At 42.2% G+C, this 27647-nt stretch overlaps 1 protein-coding gene across 7 annotated transcripts in view; it reads left to right on the forward strand.

Moving 5' to 3' along the window:
* Nucleotides 1-1297: 1297 nt before the first annotated feature.
* The window catches only part of ARHGAP12 (Rho GTPase activating protein 12), an 86150-nt gene continuing 59800 nt past the window's right edge, over nucleotides 1298-27647 (forward strand). For all 7 annotated transcript variants that reach the window (XM_060248171.1, XM_060248172.1, XM_060248173.1 and 4 more), the window contains exon 1: nucleotides 1298-2050. In XM_060248171.1, the coding sequence (XP_060104154.1) occupies nucleotides 1367-2050 (684 nt within the window). In that variant the 5' untranslated portion in view covers nucleotides 1298-1366. The remainder of the gene's footprint in view (nucleotides 2051-27647) is intronic.

Genomic DNA, 27647 nt, shown 5'->3' on the forward strand with positions numbered 1-27647 from the left:
AGGAGAGTGAACATGGCAAGGGAAGGCAAATACGAAAAGGGAATTTTAAAAGAGATAATCAACATTTTTTTCAACATTTTGAAACAGATAATGAAGGGATGTGGAAGAGGTCAGACAGCAAGTGAGAGCTCGATGGGTGCCACATTGCCCATGGGCACTGTGCTTGGGACTGCTGATCTTGAAGGTCATGTTGCTACAAAAAGTCTGACTGTATTAATGAATTAATAATTAATGCACATATCTTTCAATTATTCCCAGGAAATAATATGCTTTCAGTTACTCACCTCTTTCAAGAACAGCCCCACCTAGTGTGCTTTATGATATTCTGAAAGTTAGAAAGATACAGATGTTTACTAGCAGGTTCCAACTAGGTCAAACCATTAGCAAAATAAAGCATCATGGTATTGGAAAGGAATATGGTCATTTGTATACATTTAACTCATCCTGTTGTCCAAAATATCTTGAATCAGATATTCCAGTTTGTCAGCTACCAGCACCGTATATCTGGGTGAAACACATCCATAACGTCTGCAAGCTATGGTCATACTATTTGCTTAAGGCATTACTTTAACAAAGTCATCTTCTGAAGGTAGAAGGATGTTTTAAAAGTCTTTTATGACTCCCAGAGTTCTTTCCCAAATGTTAAAATCAGAATAATAGAATTCAAAAGGGACAACTTGCAATACCTGTCAGTGATTATTTATAGTATAAATGATATTTTTAAGGGTGGAACTAGTGCAGTTATGTAAAATTTAATGGCAGTTGCTGAATTCATAAAAATACATTGAAGGAGGTGGGAGGTAAAATAAACAAAACAGTCCTTTCTTTTCCCAAGATTTAATAATATCTGAGCTACATAAATAAATCCTCTATGTAAGCAAGAGATTGCCTTGAGCTAAACAAAGATCTGATCCATTTTGTTAAGTAACTGAAACAATAGGCTTACTAGATAGCAGGTAAAATGTAAACAACTAATAGTTATGCATGTTCAGAAAAGTTATATTGCTTTAATATATAATGTTCACCTACAGAATCTGTGGGCAGGGAAGTAAATTTTGTGCATCACTGGACAAAATGGATATGCATCAGATTCTTAAGACCAAAGTACAGTGGTGCTTAAAACTAGTCAGTATTGCAAGAGAAAATCCAGTTGCTCAAGAACATTTGGTAAGTTGGGGATGATTTCAGAAATTTGTTCTGATTATGGGAATGTTATGCTAAAGGACGGTTGGAAAGATTCAGTTAATTTGAAGCTGAAACTTGTTAGGTTATATGGTAATACTTATATTTTTCTTTCCTTACAGCTGTGCTGAAGAACTGGAGGAAAACAACCATAATGCAGCTTACCTTTCACCTTAAAAGGTGAATGCAACTTGACAAAGAGATGGCTGACAAAGGTGGAAAAATTATTTCAGGGCAATTGTACATTGAAGTTGAATACGACTATGAGTATGAAGCAAAGAACAAAAGGATTGTGATAAAACAAGGGGAGAGATACATCTTGCTGAAAAAGACAAATGATGACTGGTGGCAAGTCAAAAAGGATGAGAATTCCAAGCCTTTTTATGTACCAGCACAGTATGTGAAGGAAGTAACTCGCAAAGCACTAATGCCACCTGTTAAACAGTTGGGTGGAGTGCCAAACAGCTCGCTCAAACTTATGCATGGCTTACAGAGGTCTACAGAAAATGTGAATAAATCTCCAGAGCTTTCTAGTTTTGGAAAATCATCTCCAGTTCAAGTGTCTGGCCTAGTTCGGGATGCCAATCAAAATCTGGGACCAAACAGTAGCCCAGGTCAGACTTTTGGACTGAGCTTGGACCTTGCACAAAATAACGGAAAACTTAATGAATTACTGTTTCCTAAGGTTTCTACTCAGAACAGAACTTTCTCTGTGTCCTATTTTCCTTATTCTGAGTGTATGGAAATAGAAAAGACCAGCTTTTTGCAAGATCAGGCCTGTGATTCAGCAGGAGAAGGTTCAGAAAAAATCCACCAGGATTCAGAATCTGGAGATGAACTCAGCAGCAGTTCCACAGAACAAGTGCAGGTAAGATGAGAGTTCATTATATTTAAATATTGTCTTTTCGAACAAATGTTATGATGTTAGTATTTCTGAAACAATATTAACGTGGGCTCCCTTCTGAATACTCAAGTCTTAAGTATAGAGCTGAAGTTCTGTCCCTTCTTTTTCAAGCGTAACTAGTGGGGATTATTGGCTTGTCATGCTGCAGGGCAGTTTATATTGAATTTCTTTGGTGACTTTGTATTGTTTTGTTCTTCACTGGTGACAAGTCAAAATTACCCCCCAATTTAGCATAACTATGACATTAAAATGTATATGTAATGTGGGACATATAGTTGAAGGAATTAGGTGGCAGTGTTGGCAGCACAGGAAATTTTATGTACCTTCTACCAAAGGTTTAGAAGTTTGAAGCAATCTGCCTACTGAAGTAGTGCTTTAATAGTCTGTAGCATCTGGTAGTGGTCAATTATAAATACTGGAAATTGAGCCGGACTGATTCGTTTTCACCTAAACTTCCTTTCGGGGCTTAACTGTGATACTTTCCACATGTGCACTTAATCTGGAAATGCATTGTCTGTCTGGCCATTGGGAGAGGGGTTGTGAGGGAGGGAAAGGAGAGTGCTTAGGCTGCTGCTTCAGTTTTGTAGCACAAGCTAAGGTGGGGAGAGGAAGAGGTTGAGGGGAAAATATTGCAATGGCTGAGGTGGATGTGTTAAGGCAAAGGCGACAATGGCAGTCCTACTTCAATATTTCACTATATTTCCCCATTGTGTTGGAGGGAGGCTCTTTCCGTTAAGGTGCATTTCTTTTGTCAGTGTGCAGGCTCCATCTGGACTGCATGAGAGCATCTCCCAGGTGATCTGTGAACTTAGTATATGTGAGCAGCCGGTAAGGTCAAAGTAGAATAGCTTGGCCCTATCTGATAGTAAACTCCTGCTCTAAAATAGTGCCTTGGGGTTGAATAATAGATGGGTGCAGTTAGCTTAAATTCTTAAGATGAGTGGCTTTTGCATCTTCAAATTTCTTTTCTACCTGCTTCCTGACTCTTTGGATTAACCTGTGTGTCTGCAATTGCTTTTTCTACTCCCATTCCTATTTTTTGGTTCAGGCTGTTTGATGGTAGCACCAGCACTCCCTAGGAAAGATCATCCTTGGTAGCAGCAAATAAACCTATAAAATAGTTGGTTCATGCCTGTAAAGTTAACTTTGTATGTCTGAAAAATTTTAGTTCCAGTGTTAATGTTGAAAAATTTAGTAGTGTCTGGGAGACCCAGGTTCGAATCCCACACTGCCATCAAAGCTTGCTTGATGACCATAACCTGTCACATTCACTCAGTCTTACCTACTTCATTGTGTGGTTTTTAGGATAAGATGGAGGATGGAGGTGGGATGCATTATTATGTAGGCCACTTCATTATGTTAGTTAGTTCCCATTGGGAAGAAAAGTGGGATAGAAATGAAATTAATGTTGTAGTGATACTAAATTTGGAGAAAAGCCTAAAACATGTCAAAGAAATTGAATCATAATAATGTAAAAGTGAAATAAAAAGAGAACATGTTAAAAATAACTTTGCTCTTTGCTGTTAAGACTGTAGAAAGATGTAATATGCTAACAGTGTCTTCCCACATTTGTATACCATCTACATTACTCTGCTGACTTTTTCTGTTTTTTGTGGTTTCCTGTCTTCATATTATGCTTTTGTGTAGCCTTTTAGTTACAGCCCCTTTATCTTGTCTGCCGTAGCGGAAGGCAAAGTACAGAAGTCTGGGCTAATCCAAAAGTTGTATAAAAGCAGATTTTATGTATTCATGATTCATTGAAGTTCCATGCAGACGAGAGGATGTTCATTGTACCACCACTATATTATGTGATCTATAAAACTTCTAGTAGCTTGAATTACTGGTGTTGGCTCTCTTTCGCCCTCTTTCAGGTTCAACAGAAAATTTCTGATAATATTGCTACTTATATTTATGGGAGAAAATTCCAGTTTAGTTTTTGGTTTAGGTTTGATCTTGATCATCTGCTTGTTCTCTTTTATGTACTTTTATTTAGTTTATGGCCTAAACAGTTTAGTGCACTGTGTTTTGTAGGGGAAATGCGTTGTACAAAGAAAAGTGACTTTATACCTTATTAAACTGTGGTTTAACTGTTCTAAAGCTTCTTTTATTTTATGGCTGTGTGAATCTATATATTAACAAGTGTTACTGAAGCTACATAACTTCCACATAAGAGGAATTTTCACCAGAAGTAGACCCCTTTTAGTTTAAGATTTTAATTTCTATTATTGGCCATATAACTACCTGTCCATCAGTTTGCCTTGCAGATAAACAGATATAAATGTTTACTTTTAAAAATGAATTTTAACTAGCAAAAAATTAAAAGTGTTTAAGAGTGATGTGGGAGTGAACAATTTCTAGGTGTCATTTGTAAGGACCTGTCCAGTGTTCTTTCTCCTTGTAGATCTGGGAACTCATTTACTGGTGTGAAAGAATGTAGGTGTCCAGTTTCCCCTCAAAATCAGACCATTGCAACCAAGCTGAGACACTAGTCCTGCAGTGAGCATCCCCTGTGGTGGAAGACTATTCACCGCCCTCCTCCTCCATGTCTGGCCATCTACGAAGATGCAAATGGTGCTGAATTAATCAGAACTAGGGACTGTGCCAGCTAAATACACTGCTTTCTATAAATCTTTCAGTAATGACCATTATTTGGCAGCAATTGGCTGTGTAGAAATGAGAGGTTTAGCAAGCTGTTCTTATTGGTGCCAGAACGTGAAGTTCCAGACTGCATTTTTTTAAAAATAAGTGCTAAGCCAAATGCCGAAAAGTGAACTGCACATGATGTTTGTGTCTTTCATTTGTAGGCTGAAGGGAAAAATCTCCTGAGCAGATTCTTGTTAACATACAGGCACCTGGTGCCTCATTCCTGCATAACTTGAAGTAGCATGTGTGGAAGAACTAATTTTTTTGTAGTTGGGGGGGGGGGGAGAAGAAAAGGAATTGTAGCTCACTTTTTAATAATTGAAACACAGTGTTGCCATATTTAGACAATAAATCTTTTAAGTACATAATAGTAGTTTCACCCTTATATTTCTAATGATAGTTGGTACAGGATGCTCAAAGTATTATAATATGTACCTGACTGATCATACTGCTTCCCTTTTTGTATGATTTGCTTAGCTTGCCGTAAGAAGCCACTGGTCTTTCCCTCTTAGTTCATTATATTTTCAAATGAGGGGACAGAGTCTAAAATCAGTATAAAGACCAAGTATAAATACCCTAGTTCACTGAATATATGCATTTTTACTGGTATTATGTTCATATGGCAGGTAAATAGTTACTAGAATAAAGTGTTTAAAGACATCTTAAAATGCTATGTATCTCACAAGCAGTCTAAATAAGGATGGGGCTTCTTATAAGAGATGGCCCTAACCATTTTTAGAACAAAGCACTGTCTCTGATGCTTTCTGACAGGAAATATTTCATTTCATTTTATTCAATTAATATCCCGCCCTCCCCACCGATGCGGCTCAGGGCAGCTCACAACATAAAATTTTAACAATAAGATTAATGAATATTAAAATACATTAAATAGTTTACAGCAGCTAAAACAAGAAAACAATCTATCAATGTGCTATCCTACAACCTTCCTTTGGGGTTTTTCAGGTACCAGTCAGTTATATGCCAACCGGAAGAGGACTGTTTTACAGGCCCTGTGGAACTGCCCAAGGTTCCACAGGGCCCTCACTGCTTCCGGTAGCTGGTTCCACCAGCAAGGGGCTGTAATCGAAAAGGCCCTGTCCCTGGTTGACTTCAGACGGGCCTCCTTCGGCCCGGGGATTGTTAGTAGATTTTGAGAACCAGATCTAAGCACTCTCTGGGGAACATGTGGGGAGAGACGGTCCCTAAGGTAGGCAGGTCCTAGGTCATATAGGGCTTTAAAGATACTAACCAGCACCTTGTACCGAACCCGGTATATTATTGGCAGCCAGTGCAGTCCCTGGAGCCCCGGCTGAATGTGCTCCCACCTGGAGAGCCCTAATAACAGCCGGGCGGCGGCATTCTGCACTAGCTGCAACTTCCGGGTTCTGCACAGGGGCAGCCCATGTAGAGGGCATTACAGTAGTCCAACCTTGAGGTGACTGTTGCATGGATCACTGTTGCCAGATCGTCATGTTCCAGGAAAGGGGCCAGCTGCCTTGCTCGCCTAAGATGAAAGAATGTGGACTTAGCAGTGGCTGCTATTTGGGCCTCCATTGTCAGGGCAGGCTCCAATAGTACCCCCAAGCTCTTGACCCTATGTGCCATTGTCAGTGGCACAGCATCAAAGGCTGGTAGGGGAATTTCCCTTCCCGGACCACATTGACCCAAGCAAAGGACCTCTGTCTTCGCTGGGTTTAGTTTCAATCTACTCAGCCTGAGCCATCTAGGCAAGGCTTGTAACGCCAGGTCCAAATTTTCTGGGATACAGTCAGGCCGTCCGTCCATGAGTAGATAGAGCTGGGTGTCATCAGCATATTGGTGACAACCCAACCCATACCTCCGGGCAATCTGGGCAAGGGGGTGCATGTAGACGTTGAACAACATCAGGGAAAGCACAGCCCCCTGTGGCACCCTGCAATCAAGCATGTGCCTCTGGGACAGTTCACCCCCAATCGCCACCCTTTGTCCCCGACCATCGAGGAAAGAGGAAACCCATTGTAAGGCCAGCCCCTGAATCCCCGCGTCGGCAAGTCAGCAACCGATAGTCAACTGTATCGAACGTTGCCGATAGGTCTAACAGCATCAGTACCGCCGAGCCGCCTCGGTCCAGATGCCGCTGAAGGTCATCCACCAGAGCAACCAGCACTGTCTCCGTCCCGTGACCCGGGCGAAAGCCGGACTGATGGGGATCGAGAACGGAAACATCCTCCAGAAAACTCTGTAACTGCAACGTCACTGCCCTCTCAATGAGTTTACCCAAAAAGGGTAAATTCGAGACTGGCCGATAGTGTGCCAATTTGGCTGGATCTAGCGTTGATTTTTTTCAGGAGAGGGCGGACCACCGCCTCTTTAAGTGGCTGCTATTTGGGCCTCCATTGTCAGGGCTGTTCCGGGTCCATCTGGCTCCATGGGCGAGCTAAAATACGCTCGCCGCCTAAACGGGCTTGGGGTGGGACATCCACACGAGCCTTAAGGGCATAGTGGTCCGACCATGGCACTGCTTCAGCAGTAATATCGTCCGCTAAAACTCCCGCTGCGAAGACCAAGTCTAACATGTGCCCCGCCTGGTGAGTGGGCATTATAACAATTTGGGAGTGTCCTAGCGTCTCCATGGATGACACTAGGTCCATTGCCTGACTGGAGGTCGTGTCATCGGCATGGACATTGAAGTCACCCAGGATCAAAAGCCTCGGGTACTCCAATGCCCAGCCTGTTGTGGCCTCCACCAGGGACGGTAAGGCGCCAGCTGGTGTGTTAGGCAGTCAGTACACCAGCCAGATCGCCAGCCTCTCCCCAGCATCCCACACCAGACTGGCACATTCAATGCCCTTGATCTCTGGGGCCAGGAGAGCCCAGAAGGAGTAAGCCTCTCGTATGAATAGAGCCACCCCTCCCCCCGCCTGCTAGTCCGTGACTGGTGAAAGACTGAGTATCCTGGGGGGGCCATTTGGGAGAGAGCTATGGTCTCCCCATCGCGCACCCAGGTCTCGGTCACGCATGCCAGGTCCATATCCTGCTCAAGCAGGAACTCCCGAAGGGTAGAGGTCTTATTTATTTATGGACCTGGCATTGCATAACACCAGTGACGGAGGCGAGTAATTTAACCTGGCCCCATTACCTGCCACCGTCGGGATGAGACACAGGCTGGAAGGGGGTCGAGCACTGTCATGCCTCTGCCTCCTTCCCTTATAATTCTGCCTGTTCCCACCGTCATACCTTCCCCTCCCCAGAAGTACTGGAATCCTCTGGCCAGTCATCTCCTGCTGGTGTCCGCCAGAACTTCAGACCGGTGAAATAGCTGCACCTACTCCCTCCTCAACCCTCCCTTCTCTAGCCAATCTATCAATTATGCTAACCTGCCAATAGTGTCTAATGGTTATTTAATTAAAACCCCCACCCCAAATCTATCCATTAATTCATTAGCTTAAAAATAATTAATTAATCAACTCCATTGGCTCCTTTATAATATTCTCTTGTTGTGGAATTCTGCCAATTAGCTTGTTAGTTTCAGGGCTTCTGTTTATAAATTAGTAATCTGTTGACATTTCCCAGGGGTATGGGTGTCTGTGTAAAGTGCCATCAAATCACAGCCCCCATAGGATTTTCAAGGCAATAGATGAACAGAGGTGGTATGCCACTGCTTTCCTCTGCACAGGGACGCTGGAATTCTTTGGTGGTCTCCCACCTAGTACTAACCAGGGCTAACCTTTCTTAGCTCCCAAGATCTGATGAAACTGGGCTAGCTGATGAGACTGCAAAAATATTCTCTGGAGAAGTCAATAAATGGTAACACAACCAAGCATGCCTTCAGCTCTGCGGATCTTCATGTGATGTAAGAGATGAAAGCATCAGAAACTGTTATTTGATCAGATTCAGTGTTCAAAAAGGTGACCCATTGGTAGTGATGTTTTTTCACTACTTAAGAGGAAGTAATTCATGCTCTTACTCTTATGACACCCTTTAAGGCAGGGGTGTCAAACTCATTTGTTATGAGGGCTGGATCTGACATAAATGAGACCTTGTCGGGCCAGGCCGTAAGTGTACTTATTTAAGATTAGTTAGCAGAGATATAAACTTTTTAAAGGACACAAACAAACACGACTAAAGTTTTTTTTTAAAAAAAAATCTTAAAACATTCTTAAAACATTAGCACTTGTAGGACTTGTTGGACTATAAATTGAAAAAAAATGAAATTTAAACGTGCTTTCATTGTATTTCTCCAATGGGATCCAGGGAACTGGGCAAAGGAAGCTCCGGCTCTCCCCCCCCTTTCCAGGGGACCAGGAAGGGGAGGAGCCTCAACCAATGGAGAAAATCGAGGTTTTGCTGTGTAGCTCCTGTGCGATTCAGCAAGCCTTGTAAAGCAAGCTGAGATGCAGAAGGAAGCAGACAAGAGCCACTTGTTTGGGGGCCTGATAGGACCCTCCAGGGGTCTGATTCGACCCCCGAGCCGCATGTTTGATACCCCTGTTGTAAGGAGCTTTGTTCCACATTGGAACTACAAATTGTCTTGTGTTTTTATGAGAGTGATGTGAGTGTAGATTGTACATCTGAACATATAAGCTGTTGGGACAGGCTCTGGGGATTGTCTGGTTCTCCGGGCTGGAGGGTATGGGAGGGGTCGGGAGATAGCTGCAGGATGCTGATAAGCGAGAAAGGCATACTTTAGACCAGGTCGGAGGGGAGGTTAACATCTCCTTGATCCTTCTCGCGACCCTGGCTCTTGTTTGCACTTTCTTTGTAACCAACAATTCTGCAGCCCCGAGATCTTCCTTCCAGGTGTAGCCCTTCTCCTCTCCTTAAATTTGGTCCTGACCATCCTTGCTCCCTCCCAGCAACCCACTGGAAGGTTTATTAGGATTCCCAAGGTGACTCGCGAGTAGCAGGGCAGGGTTGTTGATTCTGGCTGTGAAGAGTTCTCGTGGTCTTGTTGGCTCATGTCCCCTCTGGAGCAGGAAGTGGCAGCGGTCAGACCCGTTGGTTGGACGGCTGGTCTTGCCCCCGCACCCCCCCCCCCGGTGGGAGGCAGTGGTTCAAGGCCTGGAGAGAGAGCTCACAGGCTTGACTCCCGGACAGGTTTATTACCATACTTTACCATTTGGTATTAAGCATGTTATTTTCTTTTGGTCTTCTTACTCCCCCCCCCTCCCAATTCCTGTAAAGAGATTTCCCATGAATTATGTAAATTTAAAAGCCTTTTCTGCCACAGTGACTTGTAGGACATTAGCAAGTAAGTCATCTTCAGTCTTGATATGCCATTGTTATGTCGGAGTGTACCCGTGACCTACATTTGAGCATGTTTTCAGAGCAATTCTGAGAAAGGTTAGAGGCAGTTATGTTCATTCTGTTGAATTTCAAACTGCCACTGTAAAGAGTCAGTTATCACTGATCCATAAAGGTGTACTGATTGGAATATATGGTTGTAGATGACTTTTCCCTCCTCCTTCTGCATCCCCTTCTCATTATTCTGTAATAACACTGTGCACGTGGGTAGATGCAATATTGACTCCTGTGGCTTCTACATCAGGAACCAAGCTTGTGAGCTAGGCCTTGACAAATTTTCTTTTGCTCTAAAGACAAACTCAGAAATTTCTGGGTTAATACTTAGCGCTGTATATGATGATAGTTTCTAATTATTGCTCCCCTCCCCCAATATTAGACACTTCTGAAGAAGTACGTTTTTTCTTTGGAGGTTGAAATGAGCAAAACCTTCAATTTGTGTATTTTAAAAGGGTTTTTTTCCTCTCTAGGCAAAGACAGGTAAGGAGGAGAGTCAGTAAGTGACTTTTCAGGCTCACCTCAGCTTCTTTAAATAAATGCTAATAGCTAGCTAGAGACAGTAGGAGAGTCCAGTCTCCCCCAGCAGGGAACAGAGATTTGGAGGAATTAAATACTAGAGAGACTTCAGGAAGGCACTCCAGGAAGAATCTCCAAGAAAAGCTTTTCTGACCTGACCTGACCTAGTCAGTGGATGGGGGAAAGAGGTGATAAAACTCAGGGGAGCAAGAGGGAAGATTTCTTTTGTGCTGAGTCCATCAGAATAGGCAGACTTCTTAACTGAAATCTGGAAGAGGTGGCCATTAATGTGTGCTGGTCTTGGCAGGGGGAGGAAACGGCAAAGTAAAAGTGATTCTGTTGAGATCTGTAACATTCTAAACTAAGGAGACTGCCCTATATTTTTACATCTGATAGGGCATATATATTACAATAAAATTTCTAGGTACTGATGTGATCTATAGTCTGGGGTTTACCAAGCCTTGTTTTTGCTTTTTTTCTCCATACCTTTTGCTGTCTTCCCCATGTTCTTTCCTCCCTCCTCTTAAGGCTCTGAGGGCTCCTGTTGCATTGCACTAAAACAGTGAAGCAAATCATGTTGGGAACTGAGGAGGCATGGTGAAGCAGTATGTGTACCAGAGGCTGGTTCCCCATTGGCAAATGATGACTTGCCTGAATGCAGCTTTACTGACAGGGCTTGCCTTTTGTACCTTTCAGGACTTGTGACCTGAGACTCACAGGAAACCCCAGATAACTGGCTTCCTCTGGCAGAGCCTTCCCTCTCCACATTCCTGGTGCATTCTTAAGTGCTTGGTTACCATTAAATTTAGGGAAGGGTATAGTTGCATCTCCTTCAGGTTCACTTGAAGGAGATGTTTTCTATCTGACATTTTTGTCAGCTTAAAATACATGTACAAAAGTACGAGTTACTTTTTTTAAAAAAAAGCTTTTTTCTGCAAAACACTTTTATTCCTTGAGTTGGGTTACTAACCAGCTTCTGTTTCCCACAAACTTCCTCTTGATTTCCTCTTCTCCTCTCAGTTCTGTGGTGTTGTCAGAGAGCTTGTGGAAGAAAGTGTTTATGTGGGGGTGGGAGAGATGAGAAACAGCTGAAGTCTGTTGGATTGTTGTGAAATAAGACCCCTGTGCCTGTTGATCTCAAAATTTATGACCATATCAGAGGAATCTGGAGGGGGAGCTGGAGTCTTATTCAGTTTGCTCTAAGATTGCGGAAGATAAGGTACGAGAGACTCCTGCTGTTTATTTCTTCCAAACTGTAGTACAAGTGAGAACAATATGAGCTGCTGGGCATTCTTGCTTGGTCTATCACCAGGGAGGTCTTGCTCCACTAACTCCAGAAGGTGGTGCTCAACATAAATGTTGTGGGGTCCTGCAAGGTCCAAAATTGTCCCCTGTGCTGTACATGAAACCACTGTGAGAAATTATCAGGAATTTGGAGTAAGGAGCCACTAATATGAGGATGACATGCCTAGCTATGTTTCTACAGATGAGTCAGGTGGGTTTGTGGAAGTCCTGAAAATGTTCCTGGAGTAGGTAGGTGGGATGGATGAGGGCTAATAAAGCTCAGCCCAGACAAGACTGAGGTGCTGCCAGTCAATGACTGTGTTGCTGGATGATGGAGGAGCCAGCTGGTCTTGGAGGGGGGTTGCACTAACCCTGAAGGAGCAGGTTTGTAGTTGGAGGTACTGTTGGATCCTGGTCTGTGGTTGGAGTTCTCTAGTTCTCTTCCATGGCACATGAATGATCCATGATTTGATTGCATCCAGGCTAGATTGCTGTCATGAACTTTGTGAGACTGCCTTTGGACTTGCTGAATTTTCTGGATCATGTCAAGACCTGTGGTAAAAGAGCTGCATTGACTGTCCCTTTGTTTCTGAGCACCATTCAGAGTGCGAGTTTGTACGTTTAAAGCCCTAAATGGCCTAGGGCCAGAGTACCTGAAAGGCTGCCTTCTCCCATATTGTGCAACCTGCCAGTTAAGTTCTGCCTCACAAGCCCTGCTGTCTATGACCCTGCCTTCAGAGGTGAGAAGGGGTGGCTACCAGAGACAAGGCTTTTCCAGTAGTGGCATCTCACCCTATGCAATGACTTTTCCCTTGAGGCTTGCTTGGCACCTATGCCTACCCTCCTTTAGACCAAATCGTTTCTGTTTACACAGGCTTTTAATTAAAGAACTGATCTTTTAACACCATCTTTATAGTGTTCTTTTAGCCTTCAAGGTGTTATTCGGTGATTTATGTTTTATGCTGAGTTTTAATTAACAACTTTTAATGTTTTATGCTTTTATGTTTTGTTTTATAACTGCCTCAGGGAGGTTCCCTGGAGAGGAGACATACAATATATCAAGAGAAATGTGTAAGCAGTTTTATGTGGAATGTTTTGGAAGGAAGGGGAAGGAGAAGCTGCAGGATGACAGGTGCTGAGTTAGCTAACCCCTTTCTGAACAAATTCATTCTTACCTGGTCTGGCTTACAAACTTTTCTCCTTGAGTCCTTTGCTTCTTTCTTGTTTGTTTCTCTAATGTTTCCAGTGTCAAGTGAGAGCATTAGGCATAATTAGGCATTGCCTTTGTGAAAGAACAGATGCCTCTGAGGATGCGCAGAGTGCCTTTTGCTTTGTGAATAAACACTGCCAAACTCCTGTTCTCACCTTCCTTTAATTTGGGATCAAGCTTGAAGAGACATAATCAGACAAGTTTAAAAGTCCATCATCTGTAACTACAGCACCAAAAAAAAAAGTACACCTCACTCCAGAAGGCCAAATGGGCTAAGGAGCATAACATCCAAGCAGCTTTAAGCCACACCATTTCTTACTGCAGGGGGAAAAAGTATTTGGGAAATCTAAATAGATAAAGCATAATTACTTTGTGCAATAATGATACTAAAAACACTTGGGGCATATGCAGATCAGTTACACAGTAACCAAAGACATCCCCCTAACCATTACCCCGAGATAATTTCTAAATTGGAGGAAATGATTTGCAGGCAGGTATAATGCAGGAACCTCCCATTTTAGTCAGTAAAGTGCACTGATTAATCACCATCTCCTCTGCTCCTTGGCTTTCCCAACACAATTTTGAGTCTTATCCCTTAGCCTTTATGCCTTGCAATATCTTAAGAATCAGCACAGTGTAGCAGTTAGAGTGTCTGGCTAAGTCTGGGAGACCCAGGTTCACATCCCCTCCTCTGTCACTGAAGCTTTCTGGGTAACCTTGGGGCAGACACACAGATCTTTTTCACACAGCCTAAGTATTCCGGTATGGCAGCTGGTCAGTTACTGAACAGCAACAGGTTTCTGCTGTCATTTCAGACAGACTTTACTCAGTAACTAACTGCTACCGGAATACTGTTACTTTTTCACACAGTCCCACGGTTGTCCCGGCAGTGAGGAGTACCTGAGTTGTTATTAACAAGGAGCAGCTTCTTCAGGTCTTCAACCCCTCCTTCCGGGTTGAAATTGCTATGGGATGCTGTGTGAAATGTCCCATAGTGCCTCCGGGAGTGCCGTTTTCGCACCCTTTTTTTCGCGATCTCCGGCTTTTTTTAATGTCATTTTTTTGAATGTCCGGCTTTTTTGGGGGTCATTTTTTTAAATGGCTCCATTGAGATGCTTGAGATTGCAGACATGTTTCTGTTTTCTTCTTCCTGGCTGGTGCTCTATCTCTTTCACTTCACAGCAACCACTCCCTATTTTCAAACTGGAGAACGGATTGCTAATGACCATCACCTGCACCACCTCCATAAAAAGTCTCAGTACTGTTGTGATGGAAACCATGACTATTAGAACAATAGAACTAATAGAACAATAACCTTCAACACAAATCGCTCACCCCTCTCCAGGTGGCAACAGCCCCCCCCCCCATGTGCCTCAGAGTAACCTACAAACCAGTCGCACTCCACTGACTCACGTGTGGGCATGGAAGTGATAGCAACAGGTGACAAACCAATGCCTGGTGCCCTGATCTCCTGCTTGAACTGTGTATCCAATGGGGCACTTATTACCAAGTGGCAGTGGCAGCGATCTCAGGCATCTCAATGGAGCCCAAGCATCCCAGTGGTGTTGCTGTTTTGAAACATCGCTATAGCGCTATAGTGATCTCAGCCCAATATCCCCCCCCCCCCCAAAAGCTGGAAATCGCACGAAAACAGCTGGCGCGCCCGTGGAAATGAGATAAAAGCGGAAGAGTGTGAAATGGCTGCTTCGATCACGGAAGCCTACCGGGGAAAAAAAAGTGTCTGAAAACTCCCATCCCTGTTCTGGATTACTCCAGGGTGGCACAATACCAATTCCCTTCCGGTTTCCTCTGGTAAGTGTGAAAGGGGCCACAGTCTCAGCCTAACTTGCCTCACAGGGTTATTACTGTGAGGATAAAATGGAGAGAGCTATGTAAGCTGGTTTGGGTCCCATTGGGGAGAATGTAGATGCATTAATTTATTATATAAATGGAACTGTTATAAGTATACATAGTAATTAAATCACTGTTTCTTGGATAGCTGATGGTATACCGTATCAGAGATATATGGTGGCTTCTAAGAATTATGCCTGCCTGCTTGTGACTACTGCATATGTATGTTGGAGATGGGAGGCAGTCGGGCATGAACAGCTGAACAGCATTTTATAACTATCACATAGCTAGTTTCCATGTTTTTTTTTTTTAGTCTGGCAAATAGCCCTTTTCTTCTAAAACCATAAAACTGTGACTACACTCAGATTTCTAGTGGCATGTGCCACTAGAATGCTTCTAATCAACGTGACATCACCTGGTTCCATCCCATACCATCACGGAGTCTTGCCAAATGGACTTCAGAGTTTGTGTTGATGAGAAAAAAAATCAACTCTGCCTCCTTCCACTCTCCTCTCAGTGTATTCAGCCTCCTCAGCATAAGAATTCTAGCTAGGGGCCTGCTTCTGGCCAGAGGGCTGGGGGCACTTGGTGAATGAGTTTGTTCAAAGCTATTCTTAAATATGGTGCAAAGACTGGAGGTAAGCTTTCAGTACCACTACACTTGGAGTGTTCCAGTTTCCTTTTACTGTATCAAAATAATTGCTTGCTTTGATTCTGACTGTTATGTTAACATCCTTTGTCTTTCCTTTTTTAAAAACAAACAAACTATGGCTTGAGAGGAGTCTTTTTGCAATGAAAAGCTTGCATCTGGAGCCTAGCTTGCTGCTCTACATTTAATTTAATTTCAAACCCTTATTTTTGCCTGCTTGAAGGTGTCTGTACTTATAAGATCTAATAATTCATTATCACACTTAAACATCACCTTCTCCCATTCATAGAAAAGTTATTATTAGTAGCAAGCTGGGTTGATCATTACAAATATAGACACTGACCTATTTACAAAGATTGCTCTGTCTTTCATCCTCTTTAGTAATAGACTATTGCATAAACTGTGAAGCACTAAAGGGGATTATCACGAAGAAGACAGTATCTTGCTTTCATAACTTTTCAGTGGTGATGATTTCTTTTCAGCTTCAAGTTTATACTGCAAATCTGCAGCTTTGTTCAAATAATAATTAATAATAATTCTTAGGGAAATGTGTGCTGGTAATCTCTGAGGTATTCTTTGTCTCTTTGTGCCCCCCCTCACAGTCAAATGTAAGTTTTATATTGGGCAGCATTTTTGCATGAGCCTCTGGATTGTAATGGTTGCTCTATGGGTGTATGCATGGTTGGTAGTCTGTTCTGTCAAACAGTTAGTAGAAGAGGGAATTGGTATTAATATAGTACATGTTCTCAGAATTTCCTAATCTGAAATACTAAAGCATCCTTACCAAAATTTGACACCTCCTGCTAGGCACAGGAGCATTTCTCACTCAGATTTTATTGTAGTAGATTTTCTCCATATCACCTGGCTGATTAATTTCTTTTTTGTATCTGAGTGTGCTGTGAGCCCAAAAAGAATGCTAATTATTATCAAAACTGCTGATGCTGACATATGGCTTTGAGGAACTGAGATGGGAACTATCCTTAATCTTGTATCAAATGGCAGATGGTATTCTCTTTCTGTCACAAATAATATTGTGAATTAAAATGATGGATCTGAAAGTAGAGAGCTTTCATATCTCATTACTAATCCCTAATTCTCAATTATATTTAGTCTTTTTGCATGTGTTTTGTTAATCTGGCATTTTTCCTTCAGTGATTCCAGTCACTTAGGAGGGAGTACCAGTTTGTTGGTTAGAAGACAAATTGGGAACAAAGTTTCTTGTCACCTTTTGTGTGTTAAACTTGATAGTCTAGAAAAGAAGTTCCTTACATGTGTAATCACTTGAAATATGTTCCTTTATGGGATTATGCATGAAAAAAAACTCTTTAGGATAAATTGATGCTAGCCAGAAATGATGTAGTGCTTCAAAGCTAACTTGGGTGCCTATTTCGATTAGCTTTTGGAAAAGTAATAATTTTATCCTTTTTGACTTAAAAGGTAGAATAATCTTTCTTTTGAAGGAGCATACTCTGTTACAGCATCATTCAAAGCATTTCCAGAATGGGTGTAGTGAGAAAGTCCTTACTGGCTTTGCTAAAAACAACAGAGTTCCATCTGGGCTGAGGGGTTTTTTGGTGGGTTTTTTAAAATCTTTGCAGGTACATAAAGCCCGGGTGGAAAAAAAACTGTGGTTGCTTGGGAAATTGCTGAAAATCTGGTGGTACATCCTGGGCAGGGTTTGGGGTGAGGAGAGACCTCTGCAGTATATAATGATGTAGAGTCAACCCTTAAAAGCAACCATTTTCTCCAGGGAAACTGATAACTGTGCCTTAAAGATTAGTTATAATTTCTGGATCTCTAGGCCCCACCTGGAAGTGGACAACCATAGTGGGAACAGAGGCGTGAGTCAAAGGATAACAGCCAGCCGACTCTTGACCATTGGTTCTTAGTCTGGGGCTCGTGGCCTGTGGTGTGGCATTGTCAGCAGCATCTCTGACCAGAACTGTCCTATGACCTCTTCTTTTCCCCTCAGTTGTATTTCAGTAATATTATGAGTTGCTTGTGGTTCCTTTGGAGAAAAAGGGGGCTTATAAATTCCATACACAAAACCAGTTGGAAGATGAAACTTATTAATGGGAAGGTGCAGTAAACATTTTCAGTAGGCTAGCATTTGTGCTCAGCAGTGGATGGCCAGATTGTTGTCCATGCATGGTTCCGTGTGCTTGTTTAGGTTCCTTTATCAGAGCTTGTTGGCTCGCTCTGTCTGCCATGTGTGTACCTCGGCAATTAAATCCTGCATCTACTTTATGGAATGGGTTGCTAGAGGAAGCTTATGGAACACCATCACATGAAGCCTTCTGTGACAGTAATGGAAGGGTTAATAGGAAAACTAAGGACACTATGAGCTTTTTCACACAGCCTAAGTATTCCGGTATGGCAGCTGGTCAGTTACTGAACAGTAACAGGTTTCTGTTGGCATTTCAGACAGACCCGATTCAGTAACTGGCTGCTACCGGAATACTCTCACCTTTTCACACACTCCCGCGGCTGTCCCGGTAGTGAGGCGTGCCTGAGTCGTTACAAACGAAGAGCAGCTTCTTCCACTTTTCAACCCCTCCTTCCGGGTTGAATTCGCTATGGGGTGCTGTGTGAAATGTCCAGTATCTAACCCGGGAGCAGTTTTCGCGCCGTTTTTCGCTCGCCAGCGCGCGCGATCTCCAGCTTTTTTTTTTTGGGAACGTCAGTTTAGATCGATATAGCGATATATCGCTATATTGACCTGTCAGAACAGCACCACCATAGGCATCTCAACGGAGCCTAGCCATCCCTATGGTGGTGCTGTTCTGACAGGTCGATATAGCGATATATCGCTATATCGATCTAAACTGACGTTCCAAAAAAAAAGCCGGAGATCGCGCGCGCCGGCGGGCGAAAAATGGCGTGAAAACGGCTGGCGCTGGTGAAAGCGAGATAAGAGCGGGACAGTGTGAAATGGCTCGCTTCAATCACGGAACCCTACCGGGAAAAAAAACATGTGTCTGAAAACTCCCGTCCCTGTCTCGGATTACTGCAAGCGGCACAATACTGACTCCCTTCCGGTTTCCACTGGTAAGTGTGAAAAGGGCCATAGAGCCTGAGTCAGATTATCTGAGGGTGGGGGCCGGAGTGCTCGGAACTCTCAGGAGGAGGGATTGACAGTTAACGGCTGGGAGTGGTCAGTGAGTAACTGTCAGAAGGAGACTGCTGAGGAGAGCAATTGGTTTTTTCAGAAGCAGCAGAGACAGGAGCTGAGGAGAGACTTTGAGTGAAGTAAAGCTCACTGCTAGCTCTGTAGAGACAGCCAAGGGGCTGAGTGTGACAAAAGGAGAGTCACAGTGACCACAGTGAGAGGTCACAGAAACATATACACTTCTCTTAAGAACTAACGAGGTGGTTGAGGGAAAGATGTGGGTCTAGAGGAGTCTGAAGGACTGGGAGTAGAGACACCAGTCTGCTCAAGAGAGACCAGGCACATTACGCCCAAGAGGCCAACCTAAAATAGTGTTGGAGAGTGAAGAATATATGAACTGTGAACCCTCAGAGACATAAGTAAAATCTGTACTATAAAGCCTGAACTATCGAGCAACTGTTATTTATTTGAGATACAATATAGCCCATGTAAATGTCTCCCATTCCCCAGTTGGAGACTGTGTGTGTAAATAAAATTCTGTGGTTTACTTTTAAGTTCTCTGGTGCCTGTATATTGGAAATACCCATCAAAGCTGCTGTGATCCCCTACAAATTGAGTTATCCATCCATCTGAAAACAAAACAAAACCCCCGAAGAGACTAGTACTGAGAAATCCATATTATACCCACCCCTGGTGTTCAGTAGTCGTGAGGTAAAATTCAAAAGGAAGAACTGAGGCTGAAGAGGGGCTGGGGTCGCCATAAGCCTCTTATAGAAGCGAACAAGACAGACAACTAGGCAAAGCTGTTATACCTTCCGTAAGACCTGTAAGGATGTATTTTTGTTTATGGATATGGAAATCTGGTTTATAAATAGAAGTGAACAGACCATAATATAATGGTTCAGTGAGATTCCAGTTTTATTGGGTTATTCATATTTTACCTTCCATTTGATCCCCAAAAGAAGTCCAAAGAGGCATAATTTTATTGCATAAACTGTCTTGACCATAAGCAAAGGTAGGGTATAAACTTATCTTTTTCTGTAAATTTTATTTACTGAAAAATGCCATTACTCCTGGCTGGTAGGATAAATGTGTGTTTAGGAAACCTATGCATGTAAACTAAGCTGCAGGAACTAAGGAAGTGAGCTAGTCTAATTTTTACTGGCAACAGATGTGCCATTTAAAGTAATTTGAAGCATATCTTTTTCTAGTATAAATGTTTTAAGAATGCAAACTTTACTCTAACCAGATTCCAGATTTGCTGTGAGCTAGTATTTGGTATTATCTTTTTCTGCTTCTGGTTTTGATTTTTTATTTGTTTGGAGCAGGTAGGTAAGTTTTATTTATGCTTGCCTTTTAAAGCTGTCTTATTGTGTGAACTGTAGCTGCTTGTGTTTTATGGTACATATATAAGCTGCTTTGAAAACTTTGTTGACTGGTGTTGACTGATGGGGCACATCTTTTAATCTGTTTCTGAAATATTTAGCACATTTTCTTATGCAGTCAGATAGCTAATGAGAATGTGAGCAAATGCAATTTAATTTACAAAAGTATGTGCTTCAGGATAGGCTGTGACTTGAAGTTACTTTGCCTTGTGGAATCTTTCCCCAATATTAGACTCACTTAATATGCTTTGGTCATACTTGTATCTTGCCTTTCAAGTTGTTCCGGGTAGTGTATATGAGGTTGTCTACTTTTAGCTTCTAATAACTGAGACATATTATTTGGAAAGGTTGACTTGCACTTGTACAGTAGTCACAATTTACTAGGTGTGGTAACCATATTAGGAAGCATTTGTTAATTTGAATATAGAAAGAATACAGGTCTTGGTCAGTACAGCTGTGAAAATTGGTTGTGCATTGTCTGGTTGCAGATGGTTCATCTTTTTTAACATAGAAGACTACTGAGGCAAGAGAGCATAAGGACATTGCTGTCATACTCAGCTTGTTATATTATGGCTTCCAAGATAACCTGTTCATAACTTCTTTGGAAATGCTGAACTCAGCAAGCTTTTCAGTATCAGAAGTTTTAATCTGTAACAAAGGTGGCTTCTTGGTTTCATGCTAGAGTCCAGGAAGTGGACTTCCTGAACTTTGGTTTTCTACTTGATTGATAATTAGGGTTGCATAAGTATTTCTATTTTAGTTATGTAGGTTCTTGCCACATTGTCTGGAACAGGTTCTGTCTGCTATATGTGTTTTTCTGTAGGCAACATTCTGTGGTATAGTCAGAAGAATATTTTGACATAACTTTCAGTGAATGAAGATGAAAAAGAAAAGTGAAGCAACGCTAGAAGTACGAAGCATTCAAGTAAGTCTGCTGACTAAGCTTTATTGTTTTAAACCTCATGTTAGGGCTTGCAGATGGGAGTTTTTCTCCCCTGATTCTTTGCAGTCTTGTGTCTCTGAACCATAACTGTCTCTTCTTTGCAAAACAGCACTGGGAAGGAACAACTTGTGGGATGAATGTTTGGGGGAGGGATATCCAGCACTTGTACTCGCTTCCCTCTGTAACCTTCAAAACGTTATTTTGTTTTTTGAACAGGGAAATAAAGAATGCCTTGGCTAATGCCTTAGTTGGTATAGCAAGATATTTCAAAGATTCTAATGATAGTACCAAAAGGTAGGAGTCGGGGGGCGGTTTCCTGTATCTGTAGGATAAATGGAGTTGGGGGAGCAATCGTAGACAAGTTGTCCTATCTCCTTGCTAAATCAAATAGCTGCTTCCTTGGGGTGCTGAAGGAGCGGCTAAGCTGTTTTTAAATTTACTTTATAATCATTAGTACTGGTATGTTGCTCCCACCTCCTCCCCAAATACTTTACAGAACTGTAGCAAAGTTAGTTGCATAGCATGTAATAAGAAAATGGCAAAGAGAGACTGATAATTTGCCTAAATGTAGTATACTTTAGAGCGGAAGCTCCCCCCCCCTCCCCAGTTCTTTGGAATTTCAGTATCATTTTTTCCTTCAATTTGCTCTCCTGATTAGCAAGAGTCTTTGTCCACCTTAAAAATAAACAAATGTATTGTGGCACAAGTTTTCATGGACTGGAACTCATGTCATCAGATTTATGAAGTATGCCTGTGTGTGTGTTATGGTGTGTGTGGGTGGGAGGGAGTTGTAAAGAAAAGCACTGTAAATGGCAGGATTGTCATTCTTGTGTGTGAAGCAGTAAGCACTCTTAAAGTCTGCATCTTATGATGGTTTTTTGGGTTGGTCCTAGTGAAAAATATGATGTGCCATTTGTTTTTGCTTTTGTTTTTTGTGTTAGATTAATTTGGTAGGCTATAATGCCTTTCTTTTGGTAGTGGTAGCTATGTGTTGGGATACCCTGAGAAATTAGTGCAACAGATTTGTTGTTTAAATGCTTCCCACAGTAGAGTCTACTCTGATCTGCCTTACAGTTCTGTGTTATTTAATATAGCGACCACATTTTGTTTAGAAAAATAAATTGGGAAGATTGTTCAGCTTGCCGGTTTCTTCATTCCCAGTAGTGGTGGGATGAAGAGTTAAAACATACAAGCAGATGTAGGAATTGGAAGCTTGGACTAGAGGTTGAGATACAGATTGGCTGTAGTAAACAACCAAGGAAAGAATAGCAGTAGGTTATTGGAATAATGAAATGTTCGGCTTGGGACAGACCAAAAGAGAATACACGTGTGACCTTTACTGCTTGAATAAGTCACACTTGACTTATTCAGAGAGGGGCTCAGTTTGCTTCCAGAATGTGTATGTTGGCTACCAAACAGATGAATTTTGATTTTTTTTGCAAGAAAATTTAATAAAATAAAGAAAAATAAAGAAATAAAAATGTACATTGTACTAATATGGGACTATGCGTCTTTAAAATGAGTACCCAGTTTGCCGGGGGTGGGGGGAGTGTAGATGACTGGGGAAGACAATGGCAGACCACCCCGTAAAAAAACTCTGCCGTGAAAACGTCATGTTGTGACATCGCTCCAGAGTTGGAAACGACTGGTGCTTGCATAGGGGACTACCTTTTACCTTTAGGTTTCTTTAAGAACCTTTGACTCAGAACCCTGGCTGCTATCTTCTCTGCTGAAGGGCACTGGTAAGAAATTTGTTGGGACAAGATGGTGGAAAGAATGCTCAACTCTTTCACCTGTTCCCCCCACCCCAAAGTGGCTCGAGATTCATATTTGTGACTTATGGTTGCCAGAGTATTTTTTGGGGGGGGTGGGGATCCTGTCCCTTTCATAAAGGCTTAATGTTTGGAATGGGCTGTTAAAGCTTTTAATGGCATGGCAGTAAGTGACATCACCTGGTAAATCTCTCTCTCTCTCTTGGCTTGACTTCGCGAACGAAGATTTAAGAAGGGTGCAGTAGTTCACGTCTGCTGCAGGCTCGCTGGTGGCTGACAAGACCAATGCGGGACAGGCAGATCCGGCCACAGTGGCTGCAGGGAAAAGTCTGATTTGGGGTTGGTGCTGTAGCACTGCGATTCTTTTTTGACCGCAAGTAAGGATGCCCGTTGACCGCGGCTAGCCAACTTGGGGGGGGGGGGGGAGACGAGCTTTGTTTAGGCCACCTTTTCTAGGCCCCTCTCCGTGCGGAGCAAGCAGTGCTGTCCCTATATAAGGCTGCTTGGTCATTCAGGGTGCTGCCGAAAAATGCTTTCATCTCCAGGTCAGCATCAGGCGACCAATACCCTGAACCGCCTACATGCAGGATCGGGACTGCGGCTTCCAGTGGCATCTTCCACCTGCCGTTTCGCCCCTTGCCCATCGCTGCAGGACTTGGTGTGTTGTGGGTTGTGGATGTGGATATGCCCTTCAGGCCTGCGCAGAGGAATTTTTAGGTGAAGCACAGTGTGCATGGTACTGGCTCCACCCTTTCACCTTGGGGTCATCTGCCATGGCCCAGTAAGCCGTGACGCTGGCAGCGAGTCCTCCAGGTGGTAGGTGTTACATTAACGAGCTCTATCTGCCCGGGTTTGATGTTAGAGTTTTCCTTCTCTTGGCTGGCGAGGTTGGTGAGCCCAGCCTGCCCATCCGGTTATACCGCCGGACATTCGGTCGCACCATGACGTGGCAAACTCTGTGAGAAACAGGGGAGGACCAGCGGGAAGGTGTTGCCACGGATGCAGTAATGCAGGAGAGGCCATTGCAGTGACCATCTGCCAGGCATAGCCGGACAGTGACCACGCGGCGTTCACTACACCGGGAAAGGAGAGGCTATGTAGAGAGGCTATGTATTGCGCATACACTTTCCCGGGGGGGGGCAGGATACCCAAGAGGGAGCCCCCTCCCCCTCCCAACCTGGTAAATAACATCCCATTAAAGGGACAGGATATTTTTTCTCTGGACTATTGGCAGCACTGTTGTGACTGTCCCAGCAGATCACTGCCTTTTATTCCAGGATTGTTGTCAAGGATTCGCCAGGAATGTTGAATGAGAGTGTGGATCTGGAGTAGCAGCAGAAGTAGTTTTATGTTTAGGTAATGTTGAAATTCCATTTCCATTTATCAACTCTACAAGGAAAGGTTTGAGGCGGTATGTAATTATAGATTTAATTTGTGATCACCCACTCTCTTTTTATTATTAATCATACGAAAGGTTTTAATTTACTTAAAGTTCATAAGCTTTTCAAATGCACTAGCAGCTGCAGAGTTCTGAATGCTAAACTGCACTTGGGGATTTTTACATAATGATAAAGCTTGTGAGTATGCAGTGTAAAGGCCAAAAAAGCTTGCAAATTAATTTTACTTTAATGGTGAGGAAAAAGTAAAGGTGACGGATCTTATTAAAGTTGCTGTATACTAAATTGAAAGAATTTGCTTGTGGGCAGACATATAAATTAAAGTCTGAATTTGGCCTTCACTGTGGCACATGGGTACATAGTTACGCTCACTGTGTAAGGCTACACCTCAGATAAATGAAATTTATTCCCTCCCTTGCTGTCCAACACAAATGAATTAGGTGGAGCCAACTGTAGGTAAGATGAAGAGCATATGAGAGGGAACAGAAGGTAGATTAAATAGAGTAAAGTGACCAATAATGGTTACACCAGCCAGAGTTGATAACGACGGACTTAGATGGTTTTAATTATATCAGAGTTCAGAGTTGGTAAGTTTCAACTTTGTAAACATTTCTAAAAACTTACTAGTTTAAAATAAAATCTTAGTTTAGTGTGTATGTGTATGTTAAGGTCTATGAGTTGCATCCAAAGCACCACAAACAGAATGAAGCTAGCAGAACTCCTGTCTTACCCTCTTCTGCAGAGAAAGCAAGAAGCTCTCTCGCATAATAGAGAATGATGTAATATGGAGTAACAAACTAGTCCAATAATATACAAATTACAACAGCAGCATAGTCCATATCACTCACCTGATGTACTGTTTACCATTGTGTTATGAAAAATCAAAGAGCTAATTGTGCCCTGTCTTTATACAGTACTACCTAGTGGATGCTGACCAGGTTTCTGATTTCTCTTTTGGATACATATTATCTGTATCCAAAGAAACAAGCTGAACTACCATAGAGAACATAACGCAGGAGATGAAAATATTTATGTCAATTTTGCTTGGAATCAGTCTCTTATATTTATTGATACCTACACATACAATTCTCAAAACAGAAGTTTCTGGAATTCCTTGTACAGTGCTTGAAGTTTTCATTGTTGGTTCTGTGACTGTCTTCAGAGGGTTTGTTCACCTTGAGTTGTAATTTGTATGTTACTGGATTAGTTTGTTATGTATACACGTATTACATAATATATAATTCTCTTCTTGTTTTTTCTGTTTACTGACTTCCCTGCCATGGTTGTTCATCTTTACCCTCTTCTGCAGTAGCCCTTTGTACTCCTTTGACATTCTGCTCTTGTGGGTCAGGGGACACTCAGCAGCAGTATGGGGTGGGGCGGAGTAGGAACCTGCAGTGAAGGCAGAAATTGATAAAACTGCCTGCCCCTCCTCCACCTATAAACAAGGGATTTTGCCTGCAAAACAGCATCTTTGGATCTAACACGTTGTTTATAATGACTTTAACTTATCTTTTCCCCACTCCATTTAATAATTTTGTCTTTGGATAAAAATAGCTACTTTTTTGAGATTGAGCATTACAAATGTAGTACAGTAGATATTAGTTGGCACTAGAGATTAGCCACTCTTCATCAGACACTAGGATGCAGCCGCTGTCTCCAAGAGCCAACAATTCTGTATGTTATAGCTATCTAATGAGAGTACACGAGTTATTTTCTAAACCTAAATCTTGGAATACCTTGCCTATTTAATACTTTTATTCCCCAGGCAGTCTTTTCACCTTGTGTCATACTAATCTGGTCTGTGACTACAAGTCATCAGGTTCAGTCCAGTGAAAATTTTCTGCTGATGGAATAAGGGAGGTTTTTGAAGGTTTCCCTTTTCCACTGCAAACTCCTCCCCCTCATGTTGTTCTGTGGCGAGGTCCTCTGACCTCCAAGAGCAACATCTGAGAGGGTGTGTTTTTTTACACAGTAAGTTGAAGTTCCTTTAATTTCAGTTGCATAATTAGCCATGTTTTTGAAAACTTTGGCTGCTGCATGCTTAGATAACTTAAGTTATTAGAAACTAAATATGTGGATAACAAAATCTGAATTAGTTCCAGTCATTGATTTTAAATGTTGGGGACCCACAGAGAAATCACTAGGAAAGGAGAATACCCCCCTTCCTTCTCTGCCAGTCTCTGGTCCCACTCTGTGTGTGGGTTACCACCCTGATGATTTGGGGTGGCTTTGGACTTTATTTTATTCCTATCCCACCCTTTCCGCAAGTGGGCTCAGTTACATGTTACTTTCTGCCATGAGCCACAGCAGAAGATCTCTGCTGGCCAGGGTGACTTTAAAAAAAGAATAAATTTTTAGGTTTGGTTTTAAATTTATGTAGTATTTGAAATTTGTTTAAATGCAAACAATATGTTTTTTAAAAGCTGATTATAGTCAAGCATTTTTTGATGACAAGTCTGCTTAGGGTCTTGCTGCTGTGTCAATTAACAAGATGGGAGAATAACTGTAATTAATATATAAGGCCTGGGAAATTTAATGTTATACTTGGATTACCCCAAAATATTTTTTATTTCTTAATATTTTATTTCTTTTACTTCTTTTAAATACCACATTTCATATTATTTTTAGGATTGGAAAAATTGCTTTTAATCTTTTCATAACAATCAGTTTAGATTAATTTGACATCCGGAGCCACATATTTTTCTCATTTTAAAACTGGTGTGTAGTTTCTGTGAATTGCTCCACGTTCATTTTCTTCAAAGTGAAAGTTGTGTATTATAGGTTGGTTCTATTCTATGGGAGGAAGGTTAGTGGAATTCCATTAGGAGAATGGGACCTTGGGGTCGAACCCACCATGTTCTTACAAACACTGTAGCTATAAATGAAAAAAAAAAAAAGAGGTGGACTTCATTATTGGGTACCACAGCTGTGGGCTTAAACGCTGACAGCTCTGGAAAACATTTTGTGCTTTGCTATCTTAATTGTGTATGGTGTGCATGTAAAAACAAACTAATGTCTCACTTTGGCCCCGATTGGAATTTTACTGTTCATTCTCTCTCTCTTTCTTTGTTTAGGCTTAGTGATGGTGGCTGTTGGTTTAGATTTATTTGAAATGTTTATAGGCCCAATGGCTTGAATTTTCCTGTTTTAAAATACTGCAAAACTGGTGGGTAAAATAGCCACTGAGGCATCCTTTATTTGATAATGACTAGAGCTGGGGTGTCGAACTCATTTGTTATGAGGGCCGGATCTGACATAAAAGAGACCTGGTTGGGCCGAGCCATGTTGGGCTGGGCCATGTGCGTACCTATTTTAGTAGCAGAGATATAAACTTTATAAAGGACACAGACAAACACAAATCTATAATTTAAAAAAAAACTTAAAATATGCTTAAAACATTAGCACTCATTGATCTTTAAGGTGCTTTCTTTGTATTTCTCCCACGGGATCCAGGGAACTGGGCAAAGGAAGCTCTGGCTCTGCCTTCCTTCCCCAGGGGACTGGGAGGAGGAGGAACCT

Source organism: Heteronotia binoei, chromosome 10 (assembly GCF_032191835.1).
Source record: "Heteronotia binoei isolate CCM8104 ecotype False Entrance Well chromosome 10, APGP_CSIRO_Hbin_v1, whole genome shotgun sequence".
Classification (NCBI taxonomy): Eukaryota; Metazoa; Chordata; class Lepidosauria; order Squamata; family Gekkonidae; genus Heteronotia; species Heteronotia binoei.